Here is a 21259-nt window from a genome sequence, read left to right on the forward strand (position 1 = left end):
AGGAATCTCTCTTGCTGTCTCTACACCCCCTCTACCTACAGCTGCTGGCACACGCGCATGCACACACACACACACACACATTTGCAGATTACTTGCACCCTTTAGAAAAGGTTCAAATTCTCAAAAAGGTTTCGTTTGCTATAAGCATTGGTCTTAAAAGCATACCCTGATGCATGTGCGTACAGTTATTAAGAATTGGTATGAATCCAAATTTCTTCCAAAGTACATTCTTATTTATTTTATGTAAGTCACCCTCATAGCAGCCTATCTCTACCCCCACCATATGCATGTGTGTGTGAGAGAGAGGGGGGGATGGAGGGGGGAGGGAGGCAACTAGAAAAACACAGAGAGAAATGGGGAGTAGAGGAGGGTAAACAAACGAAGAAGTAAATAAATACACAAGCGCAATTCAAGTCACAGGAATTAAGAAGACAGGCAGTGAATTGGATTTAAATCTCTCCCACCAGATTTGTTTAGGTCTTTTATTTCTTGAAGCATCCTCTTCTTGATGGGTTTTTTTTGGGGGTTGGGGGGGTTGGAGAAATAGTGGGAGAAGAAAGCAGTTGGTTTCCTTGTGATCATCAAAACAAGATTCCCTCATAGGATCTTTCTGGCAGCTTGTTTGAAGGCAAGCTGGATTTATACACAATAGCTCAGAGACCCCTAATTGAGCAAAGGGGAGAAAAAGAAAAAGAAAGGAGGAAAGAAGGAAAGAAGGAAAGAAGGAAAGAAGGAAAGAAGGAAAGGAGGAAAGAAGGAAAGAAGGAAAGAAGGAAAGAAATAGTGGGGCTGTCCTAGGGATCATAGATCGCCTGCTGCAATCTGGGGGCTGCACTAAGATTTCACATTATTCACATGAAAAATCACCTCCTTTCCCCCTCTTCCATACCCCCACCCCCAATACAAGAGACCATGTCCATGTTTGTGCATGAATATGAGTGAGCCAGTGAAAAATTAAGGTGTTTATTTCCGGTCATTTCCAGAGAGACATTCTTAGAGGAAAAGCAATGCAGGCCCTTCCCTCCTCCCCCTCTGCTGGGCTATGATCTTTCAGCCCAGCTAAAGCAACATGCTCCAATTCTGGCTGTCTCGGGTTCCAGTCTTAAGCAGGCTCCCTCCTGAAGGGTCTGCCTTCTAGCCGACTGTGACTCACTTCTAAGCCCAGGAATCTTGCCCTCAGTTCTTCACCTTCCTATCACAGAAGCCCCTGAGAAGACCAGCATACTGGGATTTATTCCTGAATGCACGGTAGTTCTTTGCCCAAATCCTGGCGAAATCTTCTCAAAAGCTGGGCTAGTAACAAGGTTCATTTTAACTCCACTGAATTATGGGCGCTGCTGGGAAAGTACTTAAGGTGCTAAAGGCGTGGAACTGGGCCTCCCGTTTTCTTTGTGGAATAACAGGCTTACACTGTGTGGGGATCTATGCAGGAGTAGAAAAGCTCCTCTAACTTTTAAGCATTTTTCAAACTGGGCTACTGTAGTGGGGCACTGGCATTTTCTGCTCTTTTGAAAATCTTATTTCAAAAGAACCAAGGACCATCCTCTCACTTCCCATGAAAGGGTTTTCTGTTACAAACGAATGAAAAAACAAACACAAAATGGCAGAGGTGAATTATTTTAGTCTTTCCAAGTCAGTTTACCTGAATCATGAGATGGGAAGACTGGTGATACACAGGTTTCTGATATAGTAGACAGTCAAATACGCTTCTTACCCATGCAGTAGATTTAATGGTGTTTTTAAAGCCTTGGTTCATATGTCATTTTGAAGCACTCTTGGAAGATGATAAAGCTAATTAGTAAATAACAGAGAAAAATAGTATTATCTTCCTAATGGTGTAAATATGCCCCTATGAGCACTCCAATAATTCTTGTTTTGATATAAAAATATGTTGGATTGTTGTGTGAATTTTAAGGACTGAGCGTGTTTCTATTTGAAACTGCCTCTTCAGATTGTACTTTGATATATTTTCACAGAATTATCAGGATGATGTTAAAACAGCAGGACAATCCAAGCTGACCTCTTCTTTCTCGGAGAATTACTCAGAACCATTTATAGCCTTTTAAAGGTTTACTTGTGAAATGCAACAGCACTTTAAACTTCTATTTCACCAAGTCCTTAAATTCACTCTATCTTGATACATTTTCACACTACAATGCCCTCCTTCATGCAATCCTATTGTTTGTTTGTTTATTCTACATTATCATCTCTTTCTGCTTGAGGTAGTTTAGTTTCCAGAGCTATCCTGAATATCATTTTGGGTTTTTTTTAATGTATGTGGGAACCAGTAGGTTTGTACATGTACACCAAAAGAAATAACAAAACATTTTCTAGTTCAAAATAGGTATTCACAGTAAGTACATATGCTGTACTATCACCCTTAATAATATATCCAAAGTAGTTAGGGAGATGGCATGTGAAGGATGAGGTAATAATTAAAAGACTGTTGCTATAAATTAAAAGTCTCAAATTGATTTAAAAAAACATAGCAAACCTAGGTGCTTTAAAACACATTACAGCTACAACTATTTAAAAATAGCCTAAAAGCCATAACAATGTTTTTGTAACATAGCATAAGGCTCTTGGGTTATTTCTTTGTAAACAAAGCCACATTTATCATGGTACTAAAAGCTGCTTTTCCCTTCAGCATTTCCCTAGCTTTATCTTCTCCCATGGAATATGTTTTCTACCTATCAGGTCCTAGAAAGAGAAAACCTTTTCCATTTTTAATTATTTCTTTTTCGCCTAAAAATTTGCCTCATCTTTGTTTTTAAACTTTAAAAAGTGTTTTTGGGACACAAACCGTGTGCCATGTTGCCTACTGACCCATAATCAAAATGCAGTGACCTTCTACCCTTTTTTTGCCCCTTGACCCATCCCAAATTCAATGCAGCCTTTATAAATTTGCAAATCCTTGGATGTAAAGGGGATTTGGGGAGGCTTTGTTCTGCAAGGTTCCTAAAAGTGGGCATTTTTAATTAGACACAAAGGTGCAGTAAACAAAAAAAAAAAAAACACAGGCTGGTGTTCCTTACATACAGGTGGGCAAAAGCCTAGACTGCATGGAAAAAAGGTATCCTAAGTTTAACCCTCTTCTAATCATTATTTATCTCCCAACCTGGAAGACCCAGTGAAAATCAAGATACAAAAATTGAAGGGAGCAGCAAAAGGCAATTACAAATGTAGAGGACCCAAAGGTTATAGATTTCACCAAATTACAGTATAATACAATTTACTTCAATGGTGCAAAGAATGACCAGACTTCTAACAATCTGCATTTCCCAGGTGTCTGAGGTTCCTGATGACCTGCACTCAGAGGGAGGGGGGAGGGAGAGAGGGAGGGAGGGAAAAAGAAAGATTTAATCTGAAGCTACAGGCTAATTCCTTTATCTCACTTGCTATGAGGCAGTTAAAAGGACACCATAATTACAATTGTGATAAAAGCAAGACAATGCCTGCCTATTTCGGCTGCATTCATAAGGAATGTTCACAATCTCAGAACATTTTCATGTCAATTAAATATTGGCTCAGAAAATATCTTCATCTGTCCCACATATTTCTTGACTTGATTATTTCTATTATTATTGGAATCTTTATTCCCCACCCCCACCCTTTTGGAGGGGAAGGGTCCTTCTTGGGGAAGGGGGAGATGAAGAAAAGTCATTAAGAGAAAGTGCAGGACAAGCAATAAGAGGTGCAGAAAAGACATTGGCAACATTATCCATTACTTTTGAGTGTGTGACACTTATTTTATCAGTAGCCCAGGTAAGAGAAATTAAAAAGGTTGGCAAGGAAATTAATCTCTTCAGAAAAATAGTCCAAGTCAGTGGGGTTTTAAAATATGAGGGTGAAAAGCAAGGTACACTCAATTCAGTTCCCAGATGTAGATGGAGGTTGGCAGCGAGTGCCTTCTTTTAATGTATCTGAGAGCTGCGGAAACCAAAGGAGGCTACAAATCCCTCTCATTTGTTTAGACATAAGGATCAATTCAAACAGCCACTGCATCAGCAAACCTCATCCTATTTAGATTAAAAGGTTTATGCACTGGGACTGTAATACTGGGCTGTAAGCATCAAAGAAAATAGGTAGGAAGCCTTGAAAACAAGTTGACTTTGCTCAATTGACCATTGCATTAAATAAAGAGACACTCTTTAATTTAAAAAAAAAACAGTAATCCTTTTTCTTTTCAACGTTATTTTTTTGAGTTTCCTTTGCAACTTAAAACTTTCCGTCCAGGACTGCTACAATCAGATCTTTTTATTTTTCAAGTCTCTTAAGATTCGCCATGTGGGTAGAAAACAACAGAATGTGGTGGTGATGGTGGATTTTAAATGTATGCTGTGCTTCTCTTTTAACCTAGTATTCATGAAGAATCAATAAAGTAGAAACTTTCCTTCTTTCCTTTTCTAGCATTTCCCTTACTGCAATGCATGGGGAAAGCGATTGAACCCCCTCCCCTGCAAACCCAAGAGCATTTGTGAGCAGGCTCGTCGAAGGCCCCTTTCTCTTTTGAAAGTTTAGACCTTCAATATCCTCGATTCTACTGGCAGAATTAGGATGGCCTTGGAGGGCCCTAAACGTGACCATTCACCAAGGAGAGGGGGGGGGGACTCCAGCTTGCAACAACGTGCTCGGCAACTTAATCTCGCACCAAAAAGAGAAGGGTGCGCAAAAGAAACTCTCCTTCTAATCTCTTTCCAAAGTGGATTGTATATTTACAGCTGATGGGAACGCCTGGATTTCGCAGCAAAAAAGAGAGAAGGTAAGTGTTCGTGATTATTGTTGCCAGTTCGGGGAGAGACAATGAAAGAACAAAGGGAATCACTTTCCCGGTGAAGCGTTTTACATTTCTTCCTCCATTTCTCCGCGAGAAATGGGGGTGGTGGTGGAAGGGAGAGTTAAGGAGAGAGAAAAGCGTAGTACAGTACTCTCCCAACTTTGTTGCTTTTAGAAACGATGTAGCGAAGGCCGTGCAATATTTGAGGAATAAGGCGGCGGCGCGCGGATTTAAATGAAAAGTTATCGGCGAAAAGACCCCGCCAACCGCTGTCGGAGCAAGAGAACAGCGGCGGCTCGAATCGAAGTTTATAATCCAGAGGTTTCGAGCCTGGTGACGACCCTCATACTGTGCTAAGAAGCAACAGAGCAGCTCGTTCTTTGAGGCCAAAAGTACAGCATATTGAGGGCGACTGAGGGCCAGGGGATAAGGAAGAGGTGGGCTGGGAGGCTTGAAATGTAAAGCAAATTCTGGGGGACCAAAGAAATGTAAAGCAAATTCTGGGGGACCAAGGAAATGTAAAGCAAATTCTGGGCTACCCTCAGGAAACCTGCGCGAAAGGGGAATTAAGTGAACAATAGCAGCAGCAACAACAGACTTCTTTTCTTTTTATGGGGTACAACAACAGAGCTCTGAAGGGGAACAGAAAAGGCCATGAGGCAGATGAGGGGGCGCTACAAAAAATGGTTTTCTGTTCCTTGTATTACGTTCTCTCTCTGTGTGTGTGTGTATCTGTGCGCGCGTGTTTACGGGCAAAGAAGGGGGAAAGTAAATGGTGGGAGGGAGAAAGGAAGAGAGAGCGGCGCCTGGCAGGCTGAGGGGGGTTAGCGCCTCCAGCAATACCTCAGCCTCAAATCCGAGAGCGAGGTGCCGGCCCCCTTCCTGGATCCTAGCTTGTACCTTGGCGAGGGAAGCAGAGAGGAGCAAAGCCCCCATGGTTGCAATTCTTGGTGGCATTGTCCGACAGGCGCATTGGGAGGAGGAGATTGTTGAGCTCAACTACTTCTTATACAAATGCAATGCACCACTGCCTGCTTGTCCCGCAGGGAGGGAGGGGGCAGGGAGACATGCAGAATCTGAGGGAGCTGCACACGGAACACTGTGCAATAACAGCGCTGCCGCCACTGCCGCAGCTCTAATCTTCAACCCTCGCAGTCCTTCCATTCATTCAAGCACCAAGGCGCAAAGGGCGGGGCCTACAGGCCGCTAACCTTTCACCTCCTGCCTGCCTCTCTGTGACTCTCCCTCCCCCCTCCCTCCCAGTCCCGGCGCTTCCTTTTGCTGCGCCGCCACTTGCTTACCCAGAATCCATTTCGCCGGGGGCGCACTCGTGCCGAGCTCGAGCCTCTCATAATCGCTCTCTCAATCCCGCCCTCTTCGCTTTCCTCCCTCCTTTTCGTGAGGCTTACATTGTAAAGCTGTTGCGCCCTGTTCTGTCGCTGGGGGCAGCCGCTCGCAAGGAAGCCTCTCTTGACAGCATCCCCTGAGAATCTTTCCATAGGTGATGATGGTGATGGTGGTGGTGGTAATGATGATGATGATGATGATGATGATGATGATGATGATGATGATGATAATAATAATAATAATAATAATAACAACAATGACGACACTATAACGCTTGGGAAGTGTTCAACTTGTGATATTTTTGGTGAATACATTTTTTAAAGTTTTTGGTGAAAATAATAATGATGATAATGATGATGATGATGATATAACGCTTGGGAAGTGTTTGACTTGTGATATTGTGATACACAATCCAGCATTTAAACCTCATTTGCGGTGTACAGTGTTCCCTCGATTTTCGCGGGGGATGCGTTCCGAGACTGCCCGCGAAAGTCGAATTTCCGCGAAGTAGAGATGCGGAAGTAAATACACTATTTTTGGCTATGAACAGTATTACAAACCTTCCCATAACACTTTAAACCCCTAAATTACCATTTCCCATTCCATTAGCAACCATTTAGATTACTACTCACCATGTTTATTTATTAAAGTTTATTTTTTAAAAATGTTTTTTAAAGGCAAATGAAAGTTTGACAATGACATATGATGTCATCGGGGGGGGGGAACCGTGGTATAGGGGGGAAAACCGCGAAGTATTTTTTAATTAATATTTTTGAAAAACCGTGGTATAGATGTTCCGCAAAGTTCGAACGCGCGAAAATCGAGGGAACACTGTATTGCTGTTTTTGGGTGAATAATAATAATAATAATAATAATAATAATAATAATAATAATAATAAGTCTTCAGAGAGGGGCGGCATACAAATCTAATAAACTATAACTATAACAACAACAATAATAATAAACACTTGGGAAGTGTTTGACTTGTAACATTGTGATACAAAATTTCATTTATAAACCTAATTTGCTGTGTATTAGTTTTTTGTGAATAAAATAATAATGAGGATGAGGATGATTTCAAACACACAACTTGAAAACTATTTTGGTTCCAGCAGGGTTTTTTTCCATGCAGATTCAAAGTCGGCATGATGGGGTGCATGATTATAAGTAATTATTAAGGATAATTCCCGAGCGCAATAATAGTTGAGACACCTTTCCCCCAGGCTCTTTATATTTTATGTTTGGTATGTATGTGTTGTTTGATTTTTAAATATGATAGGGTTTTATATGCTTCTTTTTTAATATTAGATTTGTTTCGCTATAATATTGTTTTTTTATTATTGTTGTGAGCTGCCCCGAGTCTTCGGAGAGGGGCGGCATACAAATCTAATAAATTATTATTATTATTATTATTATTATTATTATATTTATTGAAACATGTTAATACTTACAATAAACCTTACAATAATACAGTACTTAGCAACAACAGGCTCGAAGAAACACAGGCGTCCCTTAAACTACAGACAAGCAGATGAAAATATATTAGAGAGAAGTACATTGGAAAGGGGAAAAGCAAGCCACAGGGACCTGAAATATAGAAATGAGGCTGGAACTAAAACACCCCCCACTCCCCAATTGATCCCAGGATCATAGTTGAAGGGTTGGTCCTTGGAAATGTGGGGGTTGTGATGAGTCAAGGCATTTCCTACTCAGCATTTCCTGGACCCTGGTCATCTCCCCTCCCCCTTTCCTCAAAAAGCCTTTGAAGCAAAGGTTTAGAACTCTTTGTTTCTGCTTTTCTTCTTCCTGACTGGAGAGGGGGAGCAAGCAAAGCAGGTCAGTGGGTGACTGCTTAGGCATTTTAGCCCATCTCCTCCTGCCATTAAAAAAAAAATGACACTCCTATATGACTCTTTAAAAGAAATATCCTAGAATATTTTAAGGGGAGGGAAAAAGAAGAGAGTCCAAGAACTACTGTAATTTAATTCTGCACCTCCAGCTAAAAACAAATAAAAATGTGATCTGGTACCACCTTGAATTATGAAAAATGGCTTTTGGATATATTTTTTTTTTAAACTTATTTGGGAATCTGGGAGAGCACACAACTTCTTTCTCTGCATGCTCAGTTACACATGATCTTTCCAATTTGGGCTGGGGATGCTCTTCCCCCAGCAAGCTTCCGCGGGGTGTTCCTCCCCTCGCCCCTCACTTGTTTTCCCAACCCCTTCAATCTTTGCAGGGGTTGCTTGAATAGCCCTGAAGTTGGGGCGTTCAAATCACGTGCAAAGGCAACCCGCATCTGGAACATCTTCAGGTCATTCCCTGATTTATTTATTTATTTACTCAAGTCTTTCAAACGTGGGAGATTGTGAATAGGAACAAAGTGCAGCGCTCGGAGCATGTGGAGCTGAGTTTTCAGAAGTCTGCAGACCCTGCAAGAGGAGGGGGAAGGAGAAGAGATGCTTCTGGAGAGATTCTCCAAAAGAATCCCCTTTCTTTCCTATCAGTAGGAACTAACTGGTGACCCTCTGCAACAGAGCCGAAGGTTATTACAAAGGCAGAAATTTTCCCTAACATCCAAGCAGAGTTATGCTCCATTTTAAACGGAAAACTGTAATGGGACATAATTTAAGTTAGAAACATTGGCGCGTTACAGAAAGGAGTGTAAAGGCATTACCTTAGGGCTTATTTAGCACATCCTTGCTTCTGGCGCTATAATCAATACAATCAAATCCTGTAGAAAGAACAAGATGCAATAAAAGGCAGATGCTCTATGACTCTTCAAATCCCTTTAAATGTTTTGTCCAAGCTCTTGTCCACAGGCTAGCAGGGACATTTGGACCTGCTTGTTGCCTGTTAAATATGATTGACATGTGTTTCCTTTATCAGACAAGAAATGCTTTTTTTATGCAACATTAGTAGTGGCCTACTAATAGAGTCAGTATCTAAGATCAGAAAAGATACTTAACAAATTCATAGAACGCTATTGCTCTAAACCGATTTGTGCAATGGGAAAATAAAAAACAAGATAGTATAAATAGATAAATAGAGCATTAATGTTATTCACTTTTACCTTCTCTCACATTAGAACATTTCAGCCCAATTTCTAATTAGTACCAAATCTCTTTCATTTAAATTGATTATGCTTCTGATCCTATATGTATTATTTGAATGAATGCAAGAGAATTTAGAATTTACTATCTGAGAATTACCCTGGTCATCCATAATTTATTTATAGTATTCTGAATCAATCTTTTTTGATTATTTGGGCTTTGCAACTCAAACTCCCTTTCCTGATAACTGCTTTGAAATAAAGAACCAATATGTGAAATAACCAATTAAATGCATTTAAGATCTAATATCCCTGATTGTGTGATGGCTTGAATTCATTTGGAGTCTTTTGGGCATTTTTCTCTGAAGAGTTCTCACCAACCTCAGTGGTCATTTTTCCCAAATAATCATGGAAGCATTATGAAAGTTTACCAACTAAATGTTCATAATGTCCTATAATTCACATGAATAAGACACAAGCACATTTAGAAGTATGGATTTTCATTGCAGTATAATTGGCCAGTTAACAACAAATGTCAAAATATCCTGATAATGCTACCAATATAATTAACCTGAATTTTATAAAGAGAACCGCTTACAAAAAGTCACTGACAAAACCACTCTATCTCTTCCTTCAAAATGTAATAAATCCACTAAAAGTCAAAACATATTTCTAGTCCCAAGTGTAAGAGTACTGAGCTGCACTTCAAAAAATAGATCTGTATTACACTCAATAACTGCTGTGGATTTGGAAGGGGCAAGTTATAGACCTAATGATTAGTAGTAAAAGTACCCAAACCTAAGTCCTATTGAACTCAGTGGGACCTATTTATAAGTACCACAGCATTATTACCGAGCAAAAAGACTCTTTTAAAGTAGGATAATTTGAAGAGCGCACTGCAAGAGACCTCAAGCAGTACAACTGTCTTCTTCAGAGTAAGGGCCTGGTTCTAGTTCAGTTATGGGTTCACAAATCCTTCCTAGTGATTTGTAATGTCTGGGGAACCCTGTTGCATTCTTAATGCTTGGATTTGTTTAGCTCAAGATTTGCCTCCTGGTCAAATTGCATCGAGAATACTGCTACTGATGATAGTTTTTGATCAGCACACCGAGCTGTAGGAAGATAGCCATGCAGCGGTGAGAAGTGGGCAGAAACATTGGTTTTCCTGTAGGCAGCGCTAGTGCAGGGAGAAGATAAAAAGCAGGACGGGGCGGGCCGGTGAGGCAGTGGCGGGGTTTTCGCAGAGGTTTATGAAGCTGGTCCTAATTGGAACCCCGGACTTTAGGCAGGAAGAGAGAAGCTGAGCTGCTGCTGGCGAGCAGCCAAGTCCCATAATCCCATCCCCTTCCCTCCTCAAAGCCCTTTGCGTTGTACTTGATGAGAGAGGTTGAGCGTGAGCAGGTGAAAGAATGAATTCGCGGGTGTCACTTACAAAATGAGAGTCAACTGAGGGGCCTGCTTGTGCAGGACTAAGCTGGCTAGCGGGAGGGCTTAAAAGAAGAAACCGCGCCTCGAAGGGAACCTCGGCTCGGCCTAGCTGCGCCGGGCAGCGAGAACACTAGGACTGGTCTCCGCCGAAGAAGCCGCGAGGGGCGTCAAGAGTGATGGGGAGATGCCTGTTGGTCGTGGAGGAAAATGGTGTGTGTGTGTGTGCGTGCGTGCGTGCGCGGGCGGGACAGCGGATTCCCCAAGGCAGCAGCTGCGCCCGAATACCTCGGGGATCACTCAGGCAGGAAGTGCCGCTGGGAAGACCCGCGCATAAGTTGCGAGCAGCCTGGCCGAGGCAGGGGAGTGGGTTGGGCCGTGCGAGGAGAGGAAGTGGGGCCGCCGAGGCTTTTCCTCCAGCCGCCCCATTGTTAGCGAGGGAAGCCATCGCAGCTGTTGGCCGTCTTTGCACTTTTAGCCCAAGGTTCTTGCCTTGTCCTGCTGCCGCAACTGCGAGGGGGCTGCACGAACTGATGCCAAACTAAGCTTCCGCAGGCGCCCAGGTTGGAGAAACGGCGCGAGTTTCTAACTCTCCTCCTCGCGCAGCTCGTGGGTTTCCAGCAAGCAACGCTGGTAAATAAGTAGGAGGGACTCCCTCCCTCTCTCCCCCCCCTCCTCTGCGTCTTTTATTTGGGACTCTCTTTTACTTCTCTTCACCGAGGAAAGTTCCGTAAAGCTGTAGCTCACGTGGGATGGCGAAGACGAAGAACGCACCCGGGCGAGCGCTCGACTGATACAAAGGGAAACATCTGTTCGGTGGTGAATTTTTAGAACAAGACTTTCTGGCGGGGATTGAGGGGGAAGAAGAAAGAGGGAGCGACAGGAAATAACACGAAAATAACCGAATGCTGAAATAATTAAACAAAACAAAAAATGGGGTTGAAATAAGGAACTGGGATGGGGAGAGAGGTTATTTTATAATTTTGGATTTCCCTTTGAATTCTTCCAGAAATAAAATCAATGCTTTTACATAAACGTCGATTAGTTCTGTTCTGTTTAAAAATAATTATTTTGGGGAGAGGAACATTGTTTTTTAATGAACATCCTGTATTGTGTGATTTGAAGCTGAGATGTATGAAGAAAACAAAATAACTTGAGTAACAAAAAGTCCAACAAGTGTTTTCCTTAAAAGGAAAGAAACTAGGGCTTTAAAGTTATTGAATTAAAGGGGTTGGAGGCGATAGGCCTCGTTTAAGCTGCCGTTAAAAATATTGTTTTTTACAGCAAACATTCTTCGAGACAAAAATAATGTGGATACTTTATGTGCAGAAACAAATTTGAGGTTCTCAGGAGGAAAAGGAATAGGGTTTTTTTTTTTTGCAATTCTGAAAGAAAACAGGATTATATTACTGAATTCTGTGAAACAAAACATTTGCTAATTTTTCAGGATATAGCACAGAATTATCCCTTTGTCTTTTTTGGTAAGAATTTTTTTGGGGGGACTTTTGAAAAGAAAATGCAAATACATACTATATGATCTTGGGAATCTTTATATTCTGAAAGATACTACAAAGTTTAAAATTTAAATGTTGAGGTATCTCTACAGATAATTAAAGGAATTAGCTTAAAACTTCTGATCGTTTCCTCTTGATGATTCTCATTATTTACCAATGATCAGAATTAGTTTTTGAAATATACCTCTGAAGAAAATCCTTTACTAAGTACAATTTTTGCAGATTTGTATAAATAAATGGGCTTAAAAATAAATATATGCTGTGGTAGAAAAAATGTTTGAAATATAAATCAAACTTTGTGGTTCTTTCCTGCATGTTTCTTCTCTTATGTTCCAAATAAGATTTCTCTCATTGTCTTCTGTCCAGTCATTTAAAAGCAGAAAAAAGTAGCATTTTTTTGCAAAAAAATAAATACAGTAAATCAAGCCTTAAATGCCACAGTGAGACTGCTGAAAAAGTGATCCAAGGCTTGTGTCTTTAATGCATTCGGAATGTTAAGCCCCCAAGACGCTCCCTGCCTCGGTTGCCCTGTTAGCTTTTCTCTGGGTTAGTTTTAATGGTATAAAATTAATATGTGGAAATAACAATCCTGATTGATGCTTTAACAATTGTAGAGGTATAAAAATAAACATTGTGAGATATGTAATGTTGCTAGAAATATTGTTTTTAAATGGAAATATTTATAATTCCATTCATGAATACAATTCCATTAACTGAAATTCTAGGTATATTTTTATGAGTGGAAAATGGTAGACGTTTCATAGGAAAACACTTAATTTGCGTGTGGAAAAATCATGATTATTTAATTTGATTTATACATGGATGCTTCATATTGAAATCTCCTTTCATCTTTCAGCAAAGTAATTTTATGCCTTAAAATTAATCTGAAAGTATTTATAAACTGATCATCATTGATTGTGTGGAATTCAAAACACATTTTCAATAGAGTAAAAATATTAGAAAGAACAAGGGGGGAAGGGAAGGGTGAATATGGGACAACCTACAACCCCCACTCTTGCAAAACAAATGAGGGACTTTGTTCAGAAGATATATGCAAATATCAAAAGTGTAGGGGAAGGGAGGGAAGTTGAAAGAGATTGTTTTAAAAAGTACTTCATTGAAGGAGGGAAGGAACACTTTTTAATTTTTCAATGAACTTTTCTCATTAAGATCTGTATTTCACATTTAGATTAATTCACCATTCCTTTACTATTTATAAAGGCTATCAGAGCATTAGTAAAATGCCATTTAGCATGTATTTTTAAAGATAAAAATAAAATACACTATAAACTCTATTCAAATAAAGGGCATGATGCATTATTCTTAATTTAAAGCTTTAGACTTCTGCTGTAGAAAAGTTCATTCATATTGCTTTAAATGAAAACTTCTATAATTTATTTATTTATAAATTACATTTGAAGATAAAGATTTTAATGAAAAACTAAAATGCCTTTTCATAGATATATATATAAAATTATAGGGCTCAAATAATAATTAAATACTAGAATTAATGTAATAGAAAGAGTACTTGAGAACAACTATTTCATCCACTGGTGCTTCTAGTTAAGTGGCATTTGCCAAAAGCCTCCTGAGGTGATAGAGCAATTTAAAACAATATAATGGATGCTTTAAAAACAATTTCCCAGTTAAATTAGTGTTTTAACTGGTATAGTTTAGGGGATTTTAACAGTCATAGTTTTAAATAAGTTTATACTTAACTTTAATAGAATAGCCATCTGACATGATTTTATATATACAAGTAGGTTAAAAATAAAATGAATTTTAAGCTGTATCACAGAACTTCCTTATAGGTTTGGTATTTTCTTTTATATTTTTAATATAATTTTACCCAAATTCAAAAGATATTTACCTGGAATTAAGTTTAGCAATTTCAGATGGAAAGCAATCTAAATTGAAGTACACTTGACAGAGTCAATATGAAGTTTTCTTTAATGGCAGAATATGTATTTTAAAACTTTAGATAATTAATGATTCCATGCCTACATTGATTTCTTTTAGTTTCAATAGAGCAACATCTAAAACATATTAATGTACATGGGTCATAACACAAGTGCCATGCATTGTGTAGAACAGCTATTATATTTTCATTTTCTAGGATTAAACAAAGCATCATTAACTTTTATTTCTATTAATACTATTTTCAAGTTCAGTAAACATAAGGAAGGCAAAGAGAATGTAATATATTTATATAAATACTAACAGAGCATCCATACTTTATAAACATGTTTCTAGAAGCATTTTTCATAACATGTCTTAAGTTACATAGCTTCTGGTGCCCATGTAAATAAAAATAAATTTTTACACCAATTTATTCTGAAGATCTTAGCAAAGTTGTTAGAATGGCATTAATGAAAAAATTCCCACTTCCACACCTCCAAAAATAAACAATTTGTCCTGACACAAATTTTATATTTCCCTCTCATTAATCTTTCTAATTATTTGTAGTACAAAGTGAAAAAAAAAACAATGCTGCAAGAAATTATTTTATATATTTGTTTCACTATTAATATTATACAATATGTACTAAAATTGCTTCATATGTATGTGAGAAAGATGATCATACAGTATAGGCTCCCTGCTAATCAGAAGATATGTTGATTCTTTAAGATACTTGCAAGGGAAAAAAAAATACTCTAATCATATTTTAGTTAATAGTATTTATTTTTTAAACATTAAACTGGTAAATGCTCTTTTAATTTTACTTCACTGAACTCCATGGTTTCTTTTCTTAATGTTTTGAAAAGAAAAGTAAATAGAAATATAGTTTTCAGTAATATACTGTATACTATTATGTGTATAGTTTTAATGCTGTTAATATCAGTCTTATGCATGCCCAAGAAATCACATGGAATTCCTTGAAAGGTAGAGAATATGCATATAAGCCAATACTTGAAGTGATACAGAATGCATATGCATATTTCATTTTAAATTTTACATGTTGCTTTTCTGTAGTTTAATGTTAAGAGGACAATTGCTTACAAATTACAAAATACAAAGTTGCAATAATTCTTTTTCCAGTATTAATATTCTTCTAAGTAAATCAATATAAAATGAATGTTTAGAAGCATCCCTCCATATTGCACTAGCATTTAGAACTGAATCCTTAAAAATACAATCTAACACTTCCAAATCTAAAAATATAACTTCAAAGTAATTAACATTGATTTCAGTCAATCTTACTCCCAAGTACTGTGCTTAGAAGCGGGATGTAAAAGGTTTATACATTCATATCATATGGATGTTAATGGCTTGCTCTATGTACCTCTTTGTAATAAAGCCTTTCTGTTTTCTGTTTTGCATTTCAATGGTTCCCTCAAAATGTATTGTTTTCCAAAACCACCAAGTGACTTACCAACAACTTGCCATCAAGTTTCCTGCAGTTATAAACTAGTGATCATGGTCAGTTTACTTTCCTCACTAAAGATAAAATTAATAGCATCTTATTTAAAATAATATTGTAATTTATTAATGATAATATAGTGTCCTTTGATTTATACCCAGTGTTTTAACTGATTCTTAAATATCCCTTTGCTGTATATGTATTTGAACTACATGAAACAAAAAACTTTAAAAAATTGTTATTGTTTTGATATATATTACAGTTGACATCATACATTTTGGCAAGGATTAGATTTTAATTTTAACTGATTGTCTTTGCAAAAAAATGTGAGTTGTGACATTTAAAGACCTATCAAACTTACCAGTGTTTCTAATTTATTTTTAAATTAGAAAAGTACAGACTAATTTCTTATAATATTCCTTAGATTCACTGATTACAGTATATTTTCATCTTGGCAATGCTCACTGTTTAGGAACAAAGATTGCATTTCTTTTGTATTATTAATTCTGTAAGTTCCCAGTCATTATTATCCCTGATGGTCACTCTCTTTTGTGCTTCAAATCCCAGTTTTCTTTAGGTCTCTTGTACATCTATCTATCTTTATTTTTTTCTGCAATTAGTCTTTGTAAATAGTCCCCTCTAGAAAAGAATGACTTGTTTAAGAACATTGTCCTGGTGACACTGGGGCTACTTTGTAGCAAAGTGATTGTTTTTGTGTTGATCTCAATTAAAAACTATAGTATATATGTGGATTTTATGTAGAAAAGAAATATAAATAAATAAGAAATCAGTTAATATTTAAAGTACAACAGTATTTTAAGATTACAATCTCATTTGGAACACTATTTTGTTGGTGTTAAATAGCAATATCTTTCTAGAAATTAGGATTATGGAATTACTGTTCACATAAATACAGGAAGTAATGCTATGTAGTATATGTACTTGAAAATACTGTAGGACTTAATGTAGTAGGATTTACTTCTGAGTCAATATGCACAGGACTAGACTTCATATGGAAACATTTAGATGTAAATGGATTTAATCCCCCAGTCATGGAACTGGCAGTGCAATCCCATGAATAGTTTACCCAGAAATTTCTGCTAAATGGGACTTATTTTGTAGTAAGTGTGCATAATGTGCTTGTGTACATGCAAGAATGTTAATAGGATCCCAGCAATTTAATATTTTAAAAAGATTTTATTCAAATTGACACTTCTCGCTCATGATAATAAACATCATATATTTGTAACATCCAAATCATTTTTTTTGAAGGACTAAAAGATCTTTTTTAAAAATACAATATGGTTTTAAATGTCATTTGTCATTTATAGAATTTTCTTCCTGCTCCGCATGCCTATGCACATATACACAAAAGTGATTTATAAGAAAATTATGTTGAAAGTTCCAAAAAAAGATATCTGCTATGCATTATATTGGGGAATATTCAAATGACAAATTGCTATGTTAATCACTGTTCAGTAATGCTTTCTGTAGGAAATGACACTCATTGTTTTCCTTCCCTTGTCTTCAGTCATCTATTTAGAAACATTCACTTTAGACTTTCAAGGACAGCAAAACTTTAGCCAAGATACCCTACATGCAAAGTACAAGCTCTAATAGTGGGTGATCTGAGGAGGGAGGGTGGGGGGTGGGGTGTAAAGAGGCCTTCTCATCTCTACTTTGTATAGCAGCTTTTTAAAAACTTACAATGCACTCATATGTCATTATTTTGCAACTAAAAGATGGCAATCCATTGTATATATTTAGGGCAATGTTATAGGATGATACTTTATTTAATACTGTAACTAAAGTATCAGTAAATAAGGCAGGTTTGCAAAAACATAAACATTGCCAAGTGATGCAGAAAATTGTCTTGCTTATCTTTTAATATGATGGTCAGATCAGTGGTATCTTGTGTTATTCCTTTCAACTTCTGTATAAATTTAGCAGCCTTGAAATAGCAGAAAAGTTGAAAGTAGTAAGCTTGAAATAGTAAAGAAGTGAAATGTTTCAAAGTTTTCGCTCTTTATTGAGCATATTTTGATGTTCCATTAAATTCAAAGGGACTTATTCCAAACATATATCAATGGTATTGTCATCCCACTCTAATCATTTCGGTTTTATGAGTAGCTACAATTCATTTTTTACTCATGATACATGAAAAACTGAAGATTTTTCTTTGCTGATTACCCTCAATTTCTTCTGATTTTTATAAAAATAAACAAATCAACTATTTATTAAAAACTGAGAAAAATGCCCTTAGATAGTAAGAAAAGTCAGGTTGCATCTAAGCCTGAGGCAGATTAGATTTTTCTCTTTTTTTGTCAGCAGTTTAAATGCATATTTGATATGCTGTGATATAGTGAAGCCTGGGTGAAAATAATAAACATAATAGTGTCTACAAATTTAGGAAATATGAAGGAATTAACGTGAAGAAAGTAAAAAGCATCCAGATCAAGCTGAGTTGTTGGTAATTTAATTGATATATATCTAAGTAGTTTCCCTGGAACAAACTAAAAATGTAATGTTTAAATTCTGCAGATGAAGCAGAATAAAATAAATTTAAGATGACTATGAATGAGAAAGGGGTAAAAATAAATCTTGCTGGGATTCCTTAAGGTTGCATCCTTAGTCTGACAAAGCGTGTCATGCAGACATGATTAAGATTAAAGAGTACAATAGAATAAAGGAAAGCTTATGCCAAAATAAAATAAAAGGCCATTGGACTCTTGTTCTTCATAAAATAAATGCAGCACATTTCAAAATCAAAACATTTTTAAATAAGCAGAATCTTATAGATTTGGGACCACAAAAAAAAAAGCACGTAAATTCTTATTAAAGATATCTGAAATGATTGCCATTAGGAAAATATTATTAGGTCAAGTAAAAAACTGAACCAGTGAGAACAATTATTATAAGCCTATTTTGAAGTTTTAAAGTATACCCCAGAATAAGAAATATGAGCTTTGCTTGTGCACGGGTGCCTGTGATGACAAAAATAGAAAGCTGCTGCTGGTCACATCTCTAGGGCTGGCCCCTGATGATAGCAACTGACATAACCTTAGGTTTGGTTGCCCGAAGCGCTCTCCATTACGAGGAGTCTGAAATACACGGGGTGGGAGGGGGGGGGGGATACAACGCGGGTGTGACCGAGCCAAGGGCCAGGAATCCATCAGCTCCGTTGGCCCCAAGAATCACAACGGCCTAAGGGGGGAAGTGAGATGAATGAAAACACACGCGCGCGCGCGCAACATTCCTCCCCCTCCTCCGCATCTCTCGGGAGCAGAGCGTGGTGTCATCTTTGTATGGCAGCCAAGAAACGTAAAAAAAAAAGAATGCGTCTTGCCCGGGCCTAGTCCCTCCACACAGCATGACTTCCTCAAGACAAGAGGGAGGGCGACTGTGCATTCCTCCCTCCCTTCTTTCCCTCCCCGCGCACGCTCCGAATGTGCATCCGTAGGAAACGGCCTCCACTCCCCAAAAAAAGGGAAAAAAAAGAAAAGAGGAAGGCTCGTGGGCCATCGCGCGCACGACACGGGAGTTTAAGGTCGCTCGCGCTCTTTGCGGACGCCCCCCCCTCCCCATATGATTCTTATGTGGAGGGAGGAAGAGCGGGGAGGAGAAGACCGGGGATTGAAAGGGGCCTTCGGGTTCTGCGGCCGCTGGCGCGTAGTCGGGCCTTCTCTGAGGAAGAGTTTGCAGTGCGCCTGCGTGGAGCGGGCCTTGCTCTCTCGCTTTATTGCCTCGCTTGGTGGACCGCAGGGGTTTTGCCGCGACGCAGGCCCGTAACTTCAGACTCGTTCCTGTTGCCTGAGCTGAAAGACTGACGGGCAGTGGCCCGGCCGAGCCGGCGCACGGGAGGAACTTCGTCATCGCTGGTTTTTTTTCCCCCCTCGCCTCCCCGCCGCCAGCACCACTGCTGCTTCCAGCGGCCATGGGTCCGACGTCCTTGTTATGGAGGCGGTACTGGCGGCGGCGGTGGCTGAGTGACTGAAAACCGAGTGCTGTGGGGGAGAAGGCAGCGGAGGCCACGGGGGTCTCCCTGGCGGTGTGTGGTGTCGTGCTGACGGTGTTTTTAACCCTTAGATGGTCTCTAGCGAGCCGTTGTTGCTGCCTGTGTCACTGGAGGGCGAGTTCTCCAATAGCATGAAGGAGATGATCGGCGGCTGCTGCGTGTGCTCCGACGAGAGGGGCTGGGCCGAGAACCCGCTGGTTTACTGCGACGGGCATGGCTGCAATGTCGCAGTGCATCAAGGTGAGTGAGAGAGCCCGCCTCGACCAACCCCGTTCCGCCGCCCATTTACATGGGCAAGCTGCTTCCTGCGGCCTTCCCTTCCTCCTTCGCCCTCGCAACCCTTCAGCGTCATCTTAGCCCCGATTGCCCTTTCGGAGTACGTGTGCCTATGCGCGTTATTGCAACGTTGTTGCCCAATAGCAAAGATCGAGTGGCGCGGGCATTCTCGTAAGCCCAGGTATATATAAAAACCAATGGTAGTACGCTTTGTGTTGTGCAACAGTTGGGAAAGCCTCGCTTTCCTTCTGTTCGGGAATTGCACGGGTCAATTGCGCGCGTCGTCTTAGGTAGCTACTTCCTTATCCTTGCATGCGCCTGCCCCTTCCTCCGCCCTCTGGTTAGAAAACAGGCAGGGTGGGAAAGGGCTGGGCCGTTAGCAAAATAGTCCACGAATGCAGAGTTCGGCGTAGGGGGAAGAGCGATTTTGCAATTTTCGGTCTCTTGCCTCCTAAATTGGAATCCGTTGCCTCCCGTTTGCACGCCGAGAGAAAGCTTGCAGCTTCCCTCACGCAGACTTCTATCCTTAAACGAGACGTGGAACTAGGTAAAGTGTTTGTCCAAGGGAGAGTTATATATCATGTGACATCCACCCCTACCCATTCCCCCCTCCCTTTCTTCCACGCTTGCCAAAGTGTCATTAAGCTGGATCGGGTCGGCTGGATAGGAAGACTTCCTGTTTGTGGTAGGAGCTTGATGGAGGAAGGGAGAAAAAGGGCCGCTGCAGAATTACTTAGCCTTTGATGATAGATTTGTTTGGATTACTGGAGGGAGTGCAATTGGCTGGTGCCCAGCTGTGTTGCTGTTTTGCTGGCTATAATGAGCACAGTGTGCATCTGTATCTTGGTGTTCTTGTTTCTTTTACTTTTGGAAGAAGTTGGGGTCACTTATGACTGTATATCACAGCACAAAAGGTATAAGGGTATTTAGTTGTTTTAAAAACACTTGTTAGAACTTTTGATAGGATCTCTTCCTGCAAACAAAATACTGTATATATATTTAGTTCTGTGTGTATGTATATGTACTCTTTTTGGCAGATTTGCTAAATTCTAACAAGTTGCTAGATAGCAGTTTAAATTCTTACATTTCATATAATCATCTGGAAGAAAAGAGATATTAGGACACATTTTCCAAATAAATGATGTAGATTTTTAAAAAAAATGGCTTTATGTACTCTTGATAATCACAAGATTGAAGAATTGATATTGAAATTTCAGTCTTTATTAATTTTCCAAAAGCTTATACATTTTTAATAGCATGACATTTAATGGTAGGAAATGAGAAAATTGTGACCTTATAATATCTAAGTGGTATAGATATTTTTTTTTACTGAACTTGAATGAAAATTAAATAGCTTTATCCAAAAACATATTGTTGGGGATTTTCTCAATATTGAGTAATGTGAGAAGAATATATTGCATGCTTTATAAATATTAATGTTTGATGCAAATGGTTAGGATTTATGTTTTTCTTCTACAGAGAGATTTATTTC

General features: G+C 39.0%; 1 protein-coding gene across 4 annotated transcripts in view; it reads left to right on the forward strand.

Moving 5' to 3' along the window:
* The first annotated feature begins 18839 nt into the window (after positions 1-18839).
* MLLT10 (MLLT10 histone lysine methyltransferase DOT1L cofactor) overlaps positions 18840-21259 on the forward strand; it is a 154708-nt gene continuing 152288 nt past the window's right edge. For 2 of the 4 annotated variants that reach the window (XM_070727320.1, XM_070727321.1), the window contains exon 1: positions 18840-19731. In XM_070727320.1, the coding sequence (XP_070583421.1) occupies positions 19563-19731 (169 nt within the window). In that variant the 5' untranslated portion in view covers positions 18840-19562. The remainder of the gene's footprint in view (positions 19732-21259) is intronic. The other 2 variants (XM_070727322.1, XM_070727323.1) reach the window with 2 other exon arrangements.

Source organism: Erythrolamprus reginae, chromosome Z, assembly GCF_031021105.1.
Source record: "Erythrolamprus reginae isolate rEryReg1 chromosome Z, rEryReg1.hap1, whole genome shotgun sequence".
NCBI lineage: Eukaryota > Metazoa > Chordata > Lepidosauria > Squamata > Dipsadidae > Erythrolamprus > Erythrolamprus reginae.